We start from the raw sequence: 15,675 nt of genomic DNA, 5'->3' as shown, positions 1-15,675 counted from the left end.
CCCTAATCCCTGGCTATTACCCAGAGATGCCACATGCAGCAAGGTCACCGACAAACAGTGCCGGGATGCAGACCAAACTGAGCGCCTGGACTCCTCTGAACCACCCGCTGACCAACAGCAAGGTTAGAGCCACTCATCAGCCGTGGGACAGTTCCTAAACAGCCGTTATTTGCAGTAAGATAAAAAATTCACGCAATGAAATTTTGTTCTTTGATCCCATCATAGAGATCATATCAATCATTACCATCAGTGGAAAATAGTTAAACTGCTAGTTTAGTGCAGTTTGACTTTTTTATTATATCCAGCAGATAAAAACGTTGTAATACATGTTTTAGTCATGTCAATTATTAAGTAAAGTTAAGCTCTAAAACTTCAGTTACAAGATTTTCATGCAGTAATGACGAACAAACATATTCTCCAGTTTGTTCCAGTATGAGATAAAAGGTCTTTTGAACTTAAACATTAAGTTACACAACTGCATTTTGCACTATTGCCCACACTTGCACTATTGTTTTCTTTTTTTTCTTCAGGTGTATATATATATATATATTTTAGATATGTATATTTTATTTCTATTTACATTTTTATATTATATTTTATCTTATTTTATTTTCTTGTCTGCTTTTAATATTCTGAGCATTGCCATAAGAGAGCCTGTGACCTAAGCATTTCATTGCAAACGACTTTATGTAATCGTTGTGTATATGACAATAAACTCTTGAATCTTGAATCTTGTCCGTGGTCTCCCTATTCTCTCTCCCCCTATCTCTCTCTTCTCTCCTCTCTCACCCCATGGTCGAGCCAGGCGGCCTCACTCGATCTTACTGTGTAAAGTGTCTTGAAACATGTTGGGATTTGGCCCTTTAGAAATCAAATTGAACTGACAAATGGAATTTTACACATAGTTCTGTCCAAAGGTCTGGAAACCATTATTTGTTATTAAGGCATCCTTATTGCATGTTATTAGTCATTTTATTAATCCTTACAGTGAAGTTTGATACCCATTTCAAACATTGTCCTGTATCCTCTCCTCCATCAGTTGTTTGAAGAGAGAAAGACCCTGCTGAAAAAGTGGGTAAGTTTAAATCACACAAGCAGATATTTACTAACTGCACTGATGGATTGTTAATGTAAGTGTGCACAGTTTGAGCTGTTTGTGAGTCCAACTCAATTAACCTGAGATGTATCGTGTTTTCTCCCGTGTTGGTCAGGTGGACAGGTGGACTGACACTCAGAAGAGAGCTGTGCTGCAGGACTTTGTACTGAGCTGTTCTCAGGAGCAGCTGAAGTTCCTGAGTCTCAGTGTGAGCAGACAGCTCCCCCTGCAGGCCGCAGACCTCACCTGCCAGCTGCCCAGAGCCCTGAGCCTCTACATCTTCTCCTTCCTGGACCCCCGCAGCCTCTGTCGATGTGCACAGGTAACAGACACAGAACCTGAACATGATATTGACCTGTACGGTTGTAGACATGGATGATCATTGTGTCAAAACTAACATTCTGGCCCTGTTTCCACTCTGTGGACAGGTGAGCTGGCACTGGAAGAGCATCGTGGAGCTGGACCAGCTGTGGAGGCCCAAGTGTCTGAGGGTCGGCTGGTGCATCACTTTCTCCCTCACACCCTTTGAGCAAGGCGCCTGGAAGAGACACTACATCCAGACTGTGCAGGAGCTGCGACTCACCCGGCTGCAGGTCAGGAGATCTCACATGCCAACAATAGGATGATAGAACATAGAAATACAGTGATGAAATGTTTATACAAAGTATTGTTATCCACCTCCAGACTGCCCCCTCCCCACAGCAGTTTGTGATTCCAGATATTACAGTGAACAACAGCAGACATGAAGATCTGGCAGAGGCGGCCCTCGTCACAGAGGAGCGTCCAGTCTTCACTGTCCAGCCGGCTGGAAGCAGCCTCAGGTTTGGGTGGAGTAAAGAGAAGCAGCCGACTCCTCTTCCTCCATGGAGAGATGCTGACAGACGTCCCAAAGACACACAGCGCTTTAACTACCTGGACAACCTGGAGCCTGTCCAACAAGCCCTGAGAGGGTAAGACTGTCGGTAGCAGGTAGAAACTTATCATCTATAAACTAGGGCTGTCAGTTTAACGCGTTATTAACGGCGTTAACGCAAACCCATTTTAACGCCGTCAATTTTTTTAACTCGAGTTAAAGCAGAGCTGCAGCTGCAGCTTCAGTATCTGTGTTCGCCTCCAGTCTGACCTGCTCTCGCTTTTTGTTTTAATATTTCGCCACCTAAAATATATATTTTAAAGCTATTGTAGCGTCCCACAGGACACGGAACTTCTTCGTGGTTTAGTAACTGGTATTTTCCTCTACACGAACATGTGCACCTCTCGCTCGTACTCCGTCACTCGCAGACATCAACAACACTTCACTTCCTCATTGATCCCCGATCCCCCCATCCTATTGGTCCAAACAGTCACATGTCCCACCCAGACCCCTTCAGTGACCGTCAGACATCAGAGCGCTCCTTCAACAGTGTTTTACTGAGCATACATAAACATAAACCCAGTCCGTTACACTATTAGGCTGCAGCTATATGTTTTTATTTATTTAAAAATAGGGTACTTCTTATTTCATACATTTTCCACAAATATGGGGAGGACTCAAATAGCCCTACAAAGTTCTGTGTTTCATTTATTTCAAAGTAGGCCGACACCTGCCTGTGTATTTTGTTTGTTTGTTATTTGTTGCTTGTCTGTTTGAGTAGCTAAGAAGTAGTAGGCTTACCTTTTATTGGTAACCTAACTGTTATGGTTCATTGTTTCTGAAATAAGAGGACTGACTGCTATGTTCACAGCAAACTTGAAAAAAAGAAAATATTAAGACATGGTTTAACTGCACTATAGGCTGAGTCCTTGTTTACCTGAAATGTGCACTTTATAATTTTATTTTGTACCGCCCTGTTTGGCAATGTTGTTTTTCAATAATATAAAACATTTGCATAAAGCAAGCCAATCCCCTTTTCCATGTTGATAAGAGCATTAAAACGAAAGTAAAATTATAGAAAAATAATAAATGAAGGAACATTCAGAATAGATACAAATTTGCGATTAATTGCGATTAATCGCGAGTTAACTATGACAAAATGCGATTAATCGCGATTAAATATTTTAATCGTTTGACAGCTCTACTATAAACTCATATCGAGTTGATGAAGCACATCACAGCTACATTCATTTGATAGAATTTAGGGATAACATCAGAATCCAGTTCTTTAGAATAAAAACATTTGAAACTGTAATATGTCATTTACATATAGAAATTTACATTGATCCTTAAGGAAACAATTTGTAGTGTATGTGAAAAACAATTTTGTCCAACAGCAACATATATATGTACAAAATATTCAGATTCAGAGCACAAAATACAATCCACAGCTGACATTTGACTTAGGGTCAAACAAGGAAAGATGTTGAATCAGAATTTTGATTGTGTGCATTTCTACAATGTAACCTCTGATAAATACACATTGAATGAACTAAGGCACAACCAACAGTAACATACAGTGGGTGTACTTTCACTTTCACCTGAATATGAACAAAGCAGTGGTTCCCATAGGGCTCAGGACCCTCTGGGGGGATGCAAGACATGATAAAGGGTCTCAAGATGATTTGCAGGAATTAAATACAATTTTTTTTTAAATCGCAGCATATTTTAGCAACAGCAGCTTCAAAAATAAAACATAATTGTCAAATTTAAAGTAAAACCATACAAATAATCATCAGTCTTCAGAAAAGTGGTTACGACAGCATCAGTTGCAGGAGGTGAATTTACAGCAGCACAAGAAACACTGCAAAAAGAGCATGTAGGGGAATTCTTTTCCAATATCCTTTGGGGTGACGGGGGTCACAAGTCTCTGACATGATCATTTTGGGGTTTTTTTGCTGGAAAGTTTTGGGCACTTTTGTTCTATAGTCCCAAAATCTTTGCGTACCACTGTGCTGATGTTTTCACCTTCCTCAGGTCACAGAAGTCATAACTTTGCTGCCTGCAAAATAACGACGATATTATTCATGGCAATAATTGGCTGATGGGCCATATTCTTTTCCGAAGACAGTGAACATCCTACTGTCTTCTCTCCACAGGCAAACGGACATCACAGCTACCACCTGCCGAGGTAACACATCGGCGTCAGTCAACGGGAGAAGGAAATCGCTGTCTGAGGCCACTTACAAGCTCCGCAAAGCCAAATCTCTGGTAAAGCACGTTCCATCCATCATGGCCGCCACAGCCCCACCGTGACTGTGACCTGCTTGTCTGAATCAAAAGGAGGCGATTATACCTGGAGGATTCTCTGGAGACTTCACAACCAGCAGGCATCATGTATTATGGAGCAGAATTTACACAGATATATGCATGTTAATGACGAGCTGCTCAGAGTGGGGGGGGGGGGGTCACAAATCATGCTGATGATGGGGTTCGAGGAAGGGGGGGAGGGGTTAAAGGGTGAGATAGAGGACACCACCGAATTTAATATTCAGGCTTTGGGGAAATCATCTTACATTTATTTTAAAGCCCACAGCAACGATTGTTAAATAAACCAATATACCATCACTCTTAGATATTTAATTTAGTACTTTTTCATAATTTTTTTTAACTGAACAAATGGTTGTCAAGGAAACCTCAGTTCTCTGAGAGCTTTCATCCTCCTCCTTAGATGTTCCTCAGTTCTGGCGGAGGACCCCAACATCCTCCTCCTCCTCCTCCTCCTCATCATCATCTTCAGGACAAAATCAAGGAGACCACCAGGAGCCTGCTGAGCCTAGCCCAGTGGAACGCTGGGGTTCGTCCAGGGCCGGTGAGGCCGGCGGTGCCCCGGCTGAGCATGGAGGCTCTCAGGGCGTCCCAGCGCTCCCATCGCAGCTCTCCCAGTGAGTAAATACAGCTCCTCCACTCCTCCGGGCTGAATGTGATGCAACCACACAGCAATGCATCCAAGACAAATTGTGGATTAAAAATGACTGATTCTGCAAGAAAGTCCCAGCCTGTATGCAGTTTGTTTTATAACTTAAGGCTTTATAAGTATTTGAATACTGCATCTGGCAACCAATTTCAGATGTTATTCAGTTATTACATTAAAAACATATATATTTAGTGGTTTTCTTTCAGAAATTGATGTCCAATTAGGCTGAGCTGTTGATAATTGTAATGCAAATATGTCTTAATATGGGACCTTTTAAAACAACCCTACACAATTATGAGAATAGTTTTTTTAATATAAATTCAGCATCAATCAAACATCCACACCTTCACAAAATATAGTTTAGTTTTCAAAATGAAGACAGAGAATGCACAACACTGTCTCCAGGCACTTTATGAGGTAAAAGTAGTTGAAGTAATGGAAAGAATATCAATATATTTTAATCCAGCAGGGGGATTGTCGGTTGATACAATTACATCAGATGTTGGTTTATTGTGTACCTTCTTTAAACTATAAGTTTTCTTATAGTTATTTCTCTAAATCATTCCCAGGTGTACCACGGTTTTGAAGTTCCTTCGTGGACTTGGCCTGCTTCACAAGCAAGATGAAGAAGAGCTAAGCACATCGCCCCCATCAGGAAGACATCAGAACTACGTTTATAGGACACAATGCACGCTGCGTTTCACAGGTGCGATTTATTTAGAATGGATGGAGACAGACAATTGCAAGGACACTTTTAGGGACTAACGAAAAGGTTTCAATCCTTCTCTAATAAAAATACACAAATGAACAAGATTTTCGTTTTATTTTTGTATTATTTTGGCTGAATTAATAAATACATCAATAGTTTTGCCAGAGGTGCGCGTTGTTTGTGAAATTTTGTGTAATTTCAACTTCTGACTATAATGCATACAAACATATATTTTCTTGATGTATTAAACAATTTATTACAAATTGGGTTACAATCACTAAGCTAATATTTTACTATTAGTAATATAAAATTCTAAGGTATTATTTACTGTTTTGTGTGTCAGAGGGAAAACACATTAGGCAAAGAAACGTCCTGTTCTGTGTTAACCATCTAAAGGCTCTTATATACTTCTACGTTCTCCGTTTCTCGGAGAGGTCTCAGCGGGAGACAAAGAGTCTTTTTGATTTTTACCTCTCCGACCTCTCCGTACGTGAAAAAATTCACCGCCAAACCCATAGGTGGCGCAACGGAAGACGAGCTCAGAGAAGCCTACCCCAATTGGGAAGAAGAAGTCCACGTGTCTATGTTTACATGTTAGCTTGCGTCCCACACACTGAACCGTGGCAACTAACAGAACTAAATAAAGTGACACCCAGCGGGTCAAAATGCTGATGTTATCGTTTCTTAGCGCAGCGGTTCCCCGGTCTTGTTTCCGAACTGTGTTGCTGATTCCACAGCTTGAATCTGCTTGAGGCTACATGTAGCTAGAAGCTACACGGACCTAGCTCCCCCCCAGCTTCCACACACAGTCAGCAGGACTCCCGACACTAACTACTACCCAGTGTTTGCTTCTAACCTGGCGGTATTATAGAAACAGTGTCATGATAGAAGTGGAATTAAAGTCGTGACTTTAATTCGCGGGTTCTTGCACTGTTACCACCGCAGTTAGCATGGTTGCTAGCCCGCTAGCCTAGCCTGCTAGCGCCGTTTTGTAAGCTCGTTCTAACCGTCTGTGACCGTGCACACATGCCGTCAGTGCTCTAACGAGCCACCGTCAGCCGGACAACTCCGCTGGCTCAACACACACGTCACATTAATCGTAGAATCGTAGTTGTGTTTGGGTTTTTGTGACACAGGGAAGTAAACAGAAAAGTTTGAGGTCCGGAAATGACGTCGTAGGGAAATGATGTCGTTCGCGGACCAATCACAGCCAAGAGCTGTCCGTCGGCTCTCCGACATAAAGACGTGTAGTTAGAAAAATCAGACGTGTACGAAAAGCTCGGAGAGGCGCTCGGAGAGGGCGTTTCACGACGGATAGGGCGGTCTTATCTGTCCGTTTTTTCAAAAACGCAGAACCGTAAATTGGCCTTAGTCTCTAATGGTGGATGACACCCGTGTTGGACATTTGTTTTTCGGAGGCTTTGACCGAACAATATTTTTATGCTTTTGCATAATCTCTTTTGTGCTCCATGAGGTCATCATGGACTCGTTTTTTCCTAATTTATTTTACAAATTAAAATAAAGAAGTAATAGCAGCTAAGTCTAAAATTATATATATATGTATGTATATGTTTATACACACAAAAACTATGTGATCTCTAACTGATGCATAGAAAGTGAATAAATATACAGTGACAAACTCTTCCTGTGTACCACATGCTCTAGGTTAGAAAGCCAATGGACACGTAGAATGTGTAAGAAATGTACCACCTTTATTATCCAATCCATATTTCCCATTCAGAACGCAATACAAAGCCAAAGCCATTTATATAAACAGAGAGTCCGAACTCCAGAAATATTAAACAGTAACTGTCAAACTGTCAGTTTAAGACAAAAAGAAAAAGAGATTTTGTCTCAGTATTAAACATTTTGCATTCAACACACAGTAGCATATCATCAGCAAAGAGGGAAGCTTTGTGTACATCAATCATGACAGAAGACCGTAATTAAAAAAAAACACTTCAGTCAGACATGAAATATCAGTATCATACGTACACCTCACTTTAAGTCTCAACCATGTAGTTTTCACTCGTTGCATATAAAACATTGCATCAAAAGTATGGCTCACGCACACACACACACACACAGAGAGACACATATATATTACTAAATACAAAAGGGTGACAAATAAACAATACCTTTTTGAATGCTAGATACCTGACATGTTAATTTAATAATGATGTGTTAATCCAAGGGAAGGAGTGTGTGTGTGGTACAGTGGAGGCTAAATGTGGCTTTATGAAATTAAATGCCAAAACAGGTGTCACAGGTTTAATGCTAATAGTTGTTAGCTTCACAGAGGTGATGATAATGTGGTGAAAGTCATAAAGTTGAAGAAGTCAGTCCAGTTGTTCCTCTGGAAAAGTTGAACAATTTAACCAAAAACGGATGGGAGATACTTATTATCCGTATCCATTAATACAAACTAATACTGACTTTCATCAACTTTACAGAGAAAGTGAACCACAACAGAAAATAACGTAAAACCATCACAGGTGATGAGATTGTCCGACCATGTGAACGAGGTTAGTTTGATCAGGTTAGGAGCAGCTACAAGCGGAGGAACCGAGGGACAATCAGGAATGTCTGTGGTTTCGTATTAGTCAAATGAGCCGGAGTATCAGAAATACACAATGAGTCTTCTATGATGAGCGACAATGACACACAGCTGCTGCAGGCTCAAGACTTGAGTCAGTCCTCTTAATCCAAAATCTAATTTAAGGCCAATATATTATTTCAAACTATCAGCTGTTAGGATGTGAAATTTGTAGTTTCATTTATCTGAGACATTTGTTTGAGTTTTGTACAAGGGCTCTCTACACTAAGATGTTGGTTCAATCGTGTCACAATATCAAAATTTATATAAAAAATAAAAACCTGGTCACATTTGTCTCTCAGAAGCTGAATTTCAATTAGAGATTAAAAAAAGTTAAAAAAAATGTGTTGAGAACACATTTATTTAGGATTAAATCATTTTTGGGCCTTTCTTCGGGGGGAAATGAATTTTCCGTAAAAAAAAGTAGTAAAAAAAAAGGCAAAAACACACAACTATCATTCAGAGCACTGTCACAGAACAATTAAATACAATATTTGTTTGGTTGATTCAATTTTGTGATTTATCATCACAGCGTTTTCAATCAGCAAAAGCAAACGTTGACATACAGGAACTTTTTGACTGTTTAAAGTGGATCTATTTTTTTTAACAGCTAAGTATAAAAAGAGAAAACAACCAAATGCTTTGAACCATTTCATCAAACCGATCAATCCCTTATCTGCTTCAACATTTAGCCCCTCGATGCAACAGAAATGTCCACTTAACATTGATTAGTATCATCCTGTCATTCTTTGTAAATTAAGTGAAAACATAGAATCAACTTCACTTTTGCTAGAAATGAGACATTGCGATATAAACGAGAACCTGTTTGAGAATTGAATTTTCCTGCTTCAGAAAGAGATTTATTTTGCTTCAAAAACATCAAGTACAATTTTGGCTAAAATCTGTACGCTAACGCTTATTCCATTGTCAAACACAAGATTGACAAGACTTAAGGAGATTTTCATGCTGCCTTGTTGATTTATGTCCAAGTGCTGCTTTGCAAAGCTCGGCTCTAGAATAAGGCTGAAAGGTATCTGTGCTTTGACAGCTGTTAACAGTAGAGGCAATTCACGTGATGCTTTCATTTTTTCGTTTGCAAAGTACAAGGTACATGTTCTGCAGGTTTCAATAACTTGGAGGGAATGACTATGCAAATACACACAAGTATTAACATCGAGTCTTTTTAAATAATGTAAACATATACATCTTATTTGAGGTCAGAGCATCGATCCTCTTCATATCTATCTATATTTTTTAAAAAGAGCAAATATTACTGGAGCATCGTCCGGATGTTCTTCGGCGTGGACTCGTCATTCAGGTGTTTTGTGGTGAATCTGAATGGACATAAGAAAAAAAGTTTGTTAGTATGTCACTAGCATGACTGCTGTGTACAGCCGCTTACACAGGGGAAATGGAACCTACTTGAGGGCGTTCAGGAGGCCTTCTACGTTGTCTGCTGGCTGGTCCTTCAGGACCTTTATGCAGCCTTTCATCTGAGATGAAAGCAACAGATTTAGAATGAGAGCACAGAAAATCAAGAACTGCTGCAAAAAGTACATCCATGGTCTGCTGTACTCATTTGTACAACTTAAATCAGATGCGAGTGTGTGTGTGTGTGTGTGTGTGTGTGTGTGTGTGTGTGTGTGTGTGTGTGTGTGTTTTAGGGGTTTCATAGACTACTTGACTATCAAGACATCAACATCATTGTAGACTAGTGGTTCATCTCTGGTTATATGTTTTAGCACGGTGCAGTAATAATGTATTTACAGCAGATATGCAGCAGGGGGTGCTGTTGTTGGTGAAAATAGTTGAAATGTCATATGCCTAGTCATGCTTGGTCCTCAGTGAGATGCAACACACACAGTATAGGATAATGTAGGTTATGTGTGGGAACAGCTCATGTTGATTTGTGCGAGTTACTCACTATTAAAGTTTATTTCAATAAAATAAAACAATTGTAGTGTTGTGCCGCCTGTGGACATCTGCATTTATCTGGGAGATTACTACTGTTCAGTTTCATACAGTGTCTCACATATTGATCTATTTGTGAATGCCAGCCACAATATTGGCATTAATACAACATATTGATTATGTAATATTTTTTACTTTTTAAAGCAGGTTAAATATTTTACCAAAATCTTAAAGCCTCAGACTACAATTATAATGCAGAAGTGCATACAACACATTACACAACCTCCCTCTCTCTCTCAAACAAAAAGCATATCTCAAACATATCTGATTAGAACTATTATAGCCAACTTTTTTTGTGTGTGTGTGTCTTACGTCTATCTTGGAGGACTTGTTGAAGGCACCGTTGGGATGGACGTGGTCGTAAAGAATGATGACCCCGACCATGACCCTCATGCAAAACAAGAGCGTTTCGTCGCTGCTAAAACGACTCGAATATTCTCTAGAAAAACAGAAAGCGAGAGAAACACAGGATCAGAAAAGAAAGAGATTACATGGTGAGGAGAGAGAACTGAGAGCCAATGATTTCTTTTAAATAATCTATACAGGCAATTCATTATTAATGGCACTTTAACGAATACATGTGTGCATTCTGTACACCGAGCTGTGTCCTTGAATACTCCTAATAATAAAACTTGAAATCACACAGCAAATGACTGTAAATTCTTCAAATTTTAACTGGCTTTTTATCAACAAACAAGCTGATCTCCCTTGATTAAATCTATAAAAAACACTAGTCTTGAATGGACCATTGTGTGTGTGTATGTTTGTGTGTGTGTGTGTGTGTGTGTTTGGCAAAGCATTGTAACTCACGGTGTCTCCAGCATGACTTTACAGATGCTTGCCATGGTGCTGAGACAGTCTGTCGTGTTCTCCAGTGGTAGAGTTTTGTTCTATAGAAAACAGACACACAGGGGGCACATTATTACACAACTTATCAAACTATACACGTTTTCTGGAATCATCATCCTGAATATGAATTGTGAATCAGTGTAAATGTGAGTAAAATCATTTTTCAGTCAGAACAGGTGTCAACAAGATTAATCCATTTGTATTTTTTGTATCAGTTGTCAGAGTGGCAGCATTCTGACAATGAATGCTACATATTTTGCTTTTGTTTGTATACAATTTTTTTGTGACAGACCGATATACACGCAACTGAATTAGTGTGACAACTTTGCGGTAACAATAAGGATAACTGATGGTGTTCTCACCTCTGTCACAAAGTTTGTGGTTGCGTTGCTGAGTGTTTTCAGCATGGGCGTGGCCTCAGCGTAAAACAGAGACATCCTGTTGGCCATCTCGTTGTTCACTTCACTCTCAATGTCCAACTACAAGAAACAAAGAACAAAGATGAAGGTTTGTTTTTATTCCAGACTTGTCTTCTACTGAGGATAGATATCATCCCTACATTTCTGGAAAAGCAGTAGTATTATCATTTTTTGACAATAACTACATTTTTAACAGTAGTAGCAAAAGTGTGGTAAGTTTGGCTTATTCTCTGGATTTTGATTTGACGTAAAAGACAAGTGAAAACACAATTAACAGATTTATTATGTCATTCTGTTTGCTGTTTTAGACAGAGAGAGCAATGCATAAAGTTAATATAGGAATATCAAAGTCTGCTGTTACACAAGTTTACGAATGTAGATCTGAGCTATTTATCATTTCTTGACAACTCACATTCATGTTGTTTATTCTGTTTCGACTGATTGTTCTTCTGTAGTAGCTGAAGTCATTCTGGATGGCAGGAATTCTCATCTGAAGGAAAACAATAAGACATTTAGACATGACTGTTAAACACACTATGTCATACAAGAGTGCTGTATTTGTCATGTGACCAAGACTGTGGCCCTGTTCACACCTGGTATCAACATCACTCATGAGATCAGATCGTAGTTCAAACCTGATATTAAAGTGTGTCCTGAATGAGTCTCCTGTTAACACTTGTGATACACACACTATATGCAAATAAAAACAACATACATCATTTGTTTAAACTTCATGATGATGTTTGCTTTAGCCAGTCTGAGTTTACGAGACAATAGATATGTTTAAGTATATATAAATATGGTGGTTGTCAGTGTGTTTGTGTGTAAGGAAACAGCCAGGAGGGACTGTGCAAAACAACAGCAGCAGCAACCACATGGAGTTGAAATACTATTTTAATAACTATGGGTGGAAAAGTCTATAAGTGATGTTCAGTTATAATTTTGTGGAGATGGCCAAAGATAAATCGCTTACCTGAAAACTTTTTGGATTCATTATGAAACTGTAACAGGTCAGAGGATGTCAGATTAGGGGGCGTTCCCTCGTTTTGGGCCAGGTGGCTGAGACGCATGTGACCACATTTAGGTTCACAGAGTGAAAAGAATGTGGCCACATGCGTCTCAGCCACCTCTAAATGTGGTCTAAGTTATCGGATCTCAAATGCATCTTTTAGACGTGTTGGGTGCGTTCACTCCTGAACATCATGCTGTGCACTTGTGAACTCAGGGAGATGTTGATTCTTGGTCTGAAGGTGTGAGTGTGTGTGTCTTTTTAGGGGACCTTGAGCTCATCGAAGCGCAGAGTGAAATGGAGGATCTCCGCAAACTGTTTGGCCAAGGCCTGCTCCCTCTCCAGGTGCTGAGTGGGCGTGAAGGGCGAACACGTCAGCGACTCCAAAAGACTCTGCAGACCCTCCTCTGTGGACAGGCACACATTTACTCAATACATTAACATGCAAAGATTCTGAAAAATATGTTTATACTAATTAATGGCAAAATATAAACCCTATTAAAAAAGAAATGATGATACCACCACTTAAAATAGTGGTAAAATGTGCTGCGAACATACCTAATCTTAGAGAGAAACTGTAGAACTTCTTGAGTTTGATGACCAGCGGGCAGACGGAGTTCCACGCTCGCTCCTGCAGCCTGAAGTCGTTAGGGTTTTGAATTGCCTTGACAAAAACAAGAAGGAGGACCACGTTAGAAAACAGCCATGGTTGATGCCATAATGATCATCAACATCAGGTGCCACTTAAACTTTGTATGCTGTGGAAAGGAATCATCTAAACTCAGCTCTGATACATGACTAGGACACTACTGTTCTGCACAAAGAAAGTGGAAGTGCATATTATCAGAATGGTGAGAAAAGACAACTAACAAAAACAGAGACGATCAGTCTCAGTGGATATTTTGCAAAACAAATTGCCCGTGTTTCCACATGCAAAAGTAATTAAAACTGCAAACGCCTTCCAAAGCGCAGACATCACAGTTTATTTGTGCATGCCCACCGTTGCTTTGTGTAATGAGCATGAGCCAGAAAAAACAACAGCAATGGCCACTATATATTGGATTCTCTACCTTCGATTAGCATTACTAGATCCAATTACAAGTTTGCTGCTAAATTTAGCATCACTGCATCGCATTACTGGCAATCACAGAAGACTCCCTCGCTTAATATTACTTGGACCACAGCATTTTTCTCTGGTATTCGACACACTGTTGATGTAAACTTTATCGGTACCTGCTGGTACAGCATGCTTATTGGAGCGTTTGTTGTCCTTTTTGTGAAATTGTGTAGACAAAAATATTTGGTTAAACAAAGGTTGTGTTGAAGGAGTTTTTTTTTTTTTTTTTTTAATTAGGGGGAAAATAGCTATTTAAAAAATATCCTCAGTTGTGTAGACAAGGCCTTTTATATCATGCAGCTGGTTTGGGAGGAAATGGACAGAAGGCAAAAGTAAAGCAAACTAATGTGCATCACATTTGTATGAACCTCTGCAAAAATGCTTGGATGCAATTTCTGAACAATGTTTCATTTACCATTGTGGAAATAAGAAAAGAAATGAAGAATCCATAGTTAACTTTATTCATATTTTTAGAAGCTATTTTCTTTCCTTTTGTTCTTTGCCTACATTTTAGAAACTTAAATATCAGCTGGACTTGTGAGCAGTGTATATACTGTTCTGGTCTTTCTTACTTTGTGAAATGAAAAGAAAAAGTATAAAAAGACAGGATTTCATCCCTGCTCAGTGTTGGTTTATCGTATGAACTTATGACAAGACATGTCATGTTCACAGCATTTGTGCGATGGAGCGCTGTGGTGTTCTTGTTTTGCATGCTTCTTACATCTCTGATCTCCTGGCCGGCTCCTTTATACGACTGCAGACCCAACAGGATGTTCTCCGAGTCCTGGAGGACTGAGTTCACCTGGTTCCACACGTCTCGCTCTCCTTCTGTCGGCTGTGCATCTAACAAACAAACACACACGCATGAATACACACATATATGCTGACACAAATCATTCACCATCACAACAATTACCTAAGCTAATAGCAGTCTGACAATTCAAACATCACAACGCTATTAATTCTCGCCTTTTCACATCAAGAATCCGATTCTGACTAATTTGTAGCTGAACAAATATTAAACTTGAACTTCAATTTTTATTTAATTGTCTTACTTTTTATTGCAGAATCGCACACATTCATTTTTCATTGATGTGAAATGGCTTTTGTTACAGTAATAATGACTGAGTGTTTAATCATGATGAAACACTGACTGGGGAAAAAACATGCTTGTGTGCTGAATGCTTTTGTGAATAAAAGTTAACCCTTAAATTTGGTTCATTTCCTTCTGAAAAGCTATCATTTAGAATATGAGTAAGAAAGAGAAAAAGAACAAAAAACATTCAGCACAATGAGCTGGGTGTATGTGGGTCAAATCTAAAACCAGTTTCACTTGAGTCAACATTTTCTGGTGCCTTGAGCTCAGTGGTGCTTTTAATTTTAAATAAAAAACTTAATATATTATGTGCTAAAAAAAATATGAAAACTACACTAATGACACTACAACACATTTACACAGAAATTAGAGAACTCGCTGGAAACTTTAAAAGGAACCAGATGTACATCTCAGTAAGTAAAAACACTAGAGATGGATGCATTTTCTGCATCTTGTTTCAAAAGAACCTGTGTTTCTTGTTAACATACAAGAAAAAGTATGTCAGTATGTCAAGGCAGCGATATTTGGAGGCTGACAGTAAAAGAACAAGTAATAAGATATTCAGTATATATTGAAAAACTTAACATGTTCTTTTAGTGCTTTCAGTTGTACACAGTACAGTACAACTGTGTCATTGCTTAAATATTTTAAAGTGTGATTGCAGGCGACTCACTCCAAAGCAGGATGCTGTGAGCTCTTATAGAGCCATGGAGCGGCAGAAGGGCCTTGTTTAAGAGCCATGCAAAAAATTCATAGAAGTTTTAAAAGTGTGAAGTAAGTAGTACGTTTTATTTTACTGCTTATGAATGCTTAAATTAATTTGGATTATTTTAAATCAACCATAAAGCCATGCCTGAAAATATGTCTTAACATACACATCAATTATTTGCAAGGGTCTGCAGGCCCTTCTCTCCCTGAACAATCCAAAAATGTGTTGTCAGCTCGGTTTGCTTCAGTCGTTGGGAAAAGTTTTGTATGAGCTA

At 39.2% G+C, this 15,675-nt stretch overlaps 2 protein-coding genes across 3 annotated transcripts in view; one reads left to right on the top strand and one right to left on the bottom strand.

Annotated features, from left to right (window-relative positions):
• The first annotated feature begins 26 nt into the window (after positions 1-26).
• fbxo16 (F-box protein 16) lies at positions 27-4,902 on the top strand. The gene is made up of 7 exons (XM_061091081.1): positions 27-122; positions 1,040-1,075; positions 1,212-1,418; positions 1,525-1,689; positions 1,781-2,046; positions 4,109-4,220; positions 4,681-4,902. The coding sequence occupies exons 1-7, from the start codon at positions 27-29 to the stop codon at positions 4,900-4,902; spliced, it is 1,104 nt and encodes a 367-aa protein (XP_060947064.1).
• Positions 4,903-7,330: 2,428 nt separating this feature from the next.
• fam49a (family with sequence similarity 49 member A) overlaps positions 7,331-15,675 on the bottom strand; it is a 34,919-nt gene continuing 26,574 nt past the window's right edge. For both annotated transcript variants that reach the window (XM_061091113.1, XM_061091114.1), the window contains 9 exons: positions 14,318-14,439; positions 13,038-13,143; positions 12,750-12,886; positions 11,883-11,960; positions 11,414-11,530; positions 11,013-11,092; positions 10,515-10,641; positions 9,654-9,724; positions 7,331-9,565 (listed from right to left, as the gene is read on the bottom strand). In XM_061091113.1, the coding sequence (XP_060947096.1) occupies positions 9,502-9,565; positions 9,654-9,724; positions 10,515-10,641; positions 11,013-11,092; positions 11,414-11,530; positions 11,883-11,960; positions 12,750-12,886; positions 13,038-13,143; positions 14,318-14,439 (902 nt within the window). In that variant the 3' untranslated portion in view covers positions 7,331-9,501. The remainder of the gene's footprint in view (positions 9,566-9,653; positions 9,725-10,514; positions 10,642-11,012; positions 11,093-11,413; positions 11,531-11,882; positions 11,961-12,749; positions 12,887-13,037; positions 13,144-14,317; positions 14,440-15,675) is intronic.

The sequence above is a fragment of the Limanda limanda genome, chromosome 18 (genome assembly GCF_963576545.1).
Source record: "Limanda limanda chromosome 18, fLimLim1.1, whole genome shotgun sequence".
In the NCBI taxonomy this organism is placed as follows: domain Eukaryota; kingdom Metazoa; phylum Chordata; class Actinopteri; order Pleuronectiformes; family Pleuronectidae; genus Limanda; species Limanda limanda.
The sequence above is the reverse complement of the archived record's forward strand: the minus strand, read 5'-3'. Positions and strand labels throughout refer to the sequence as shown.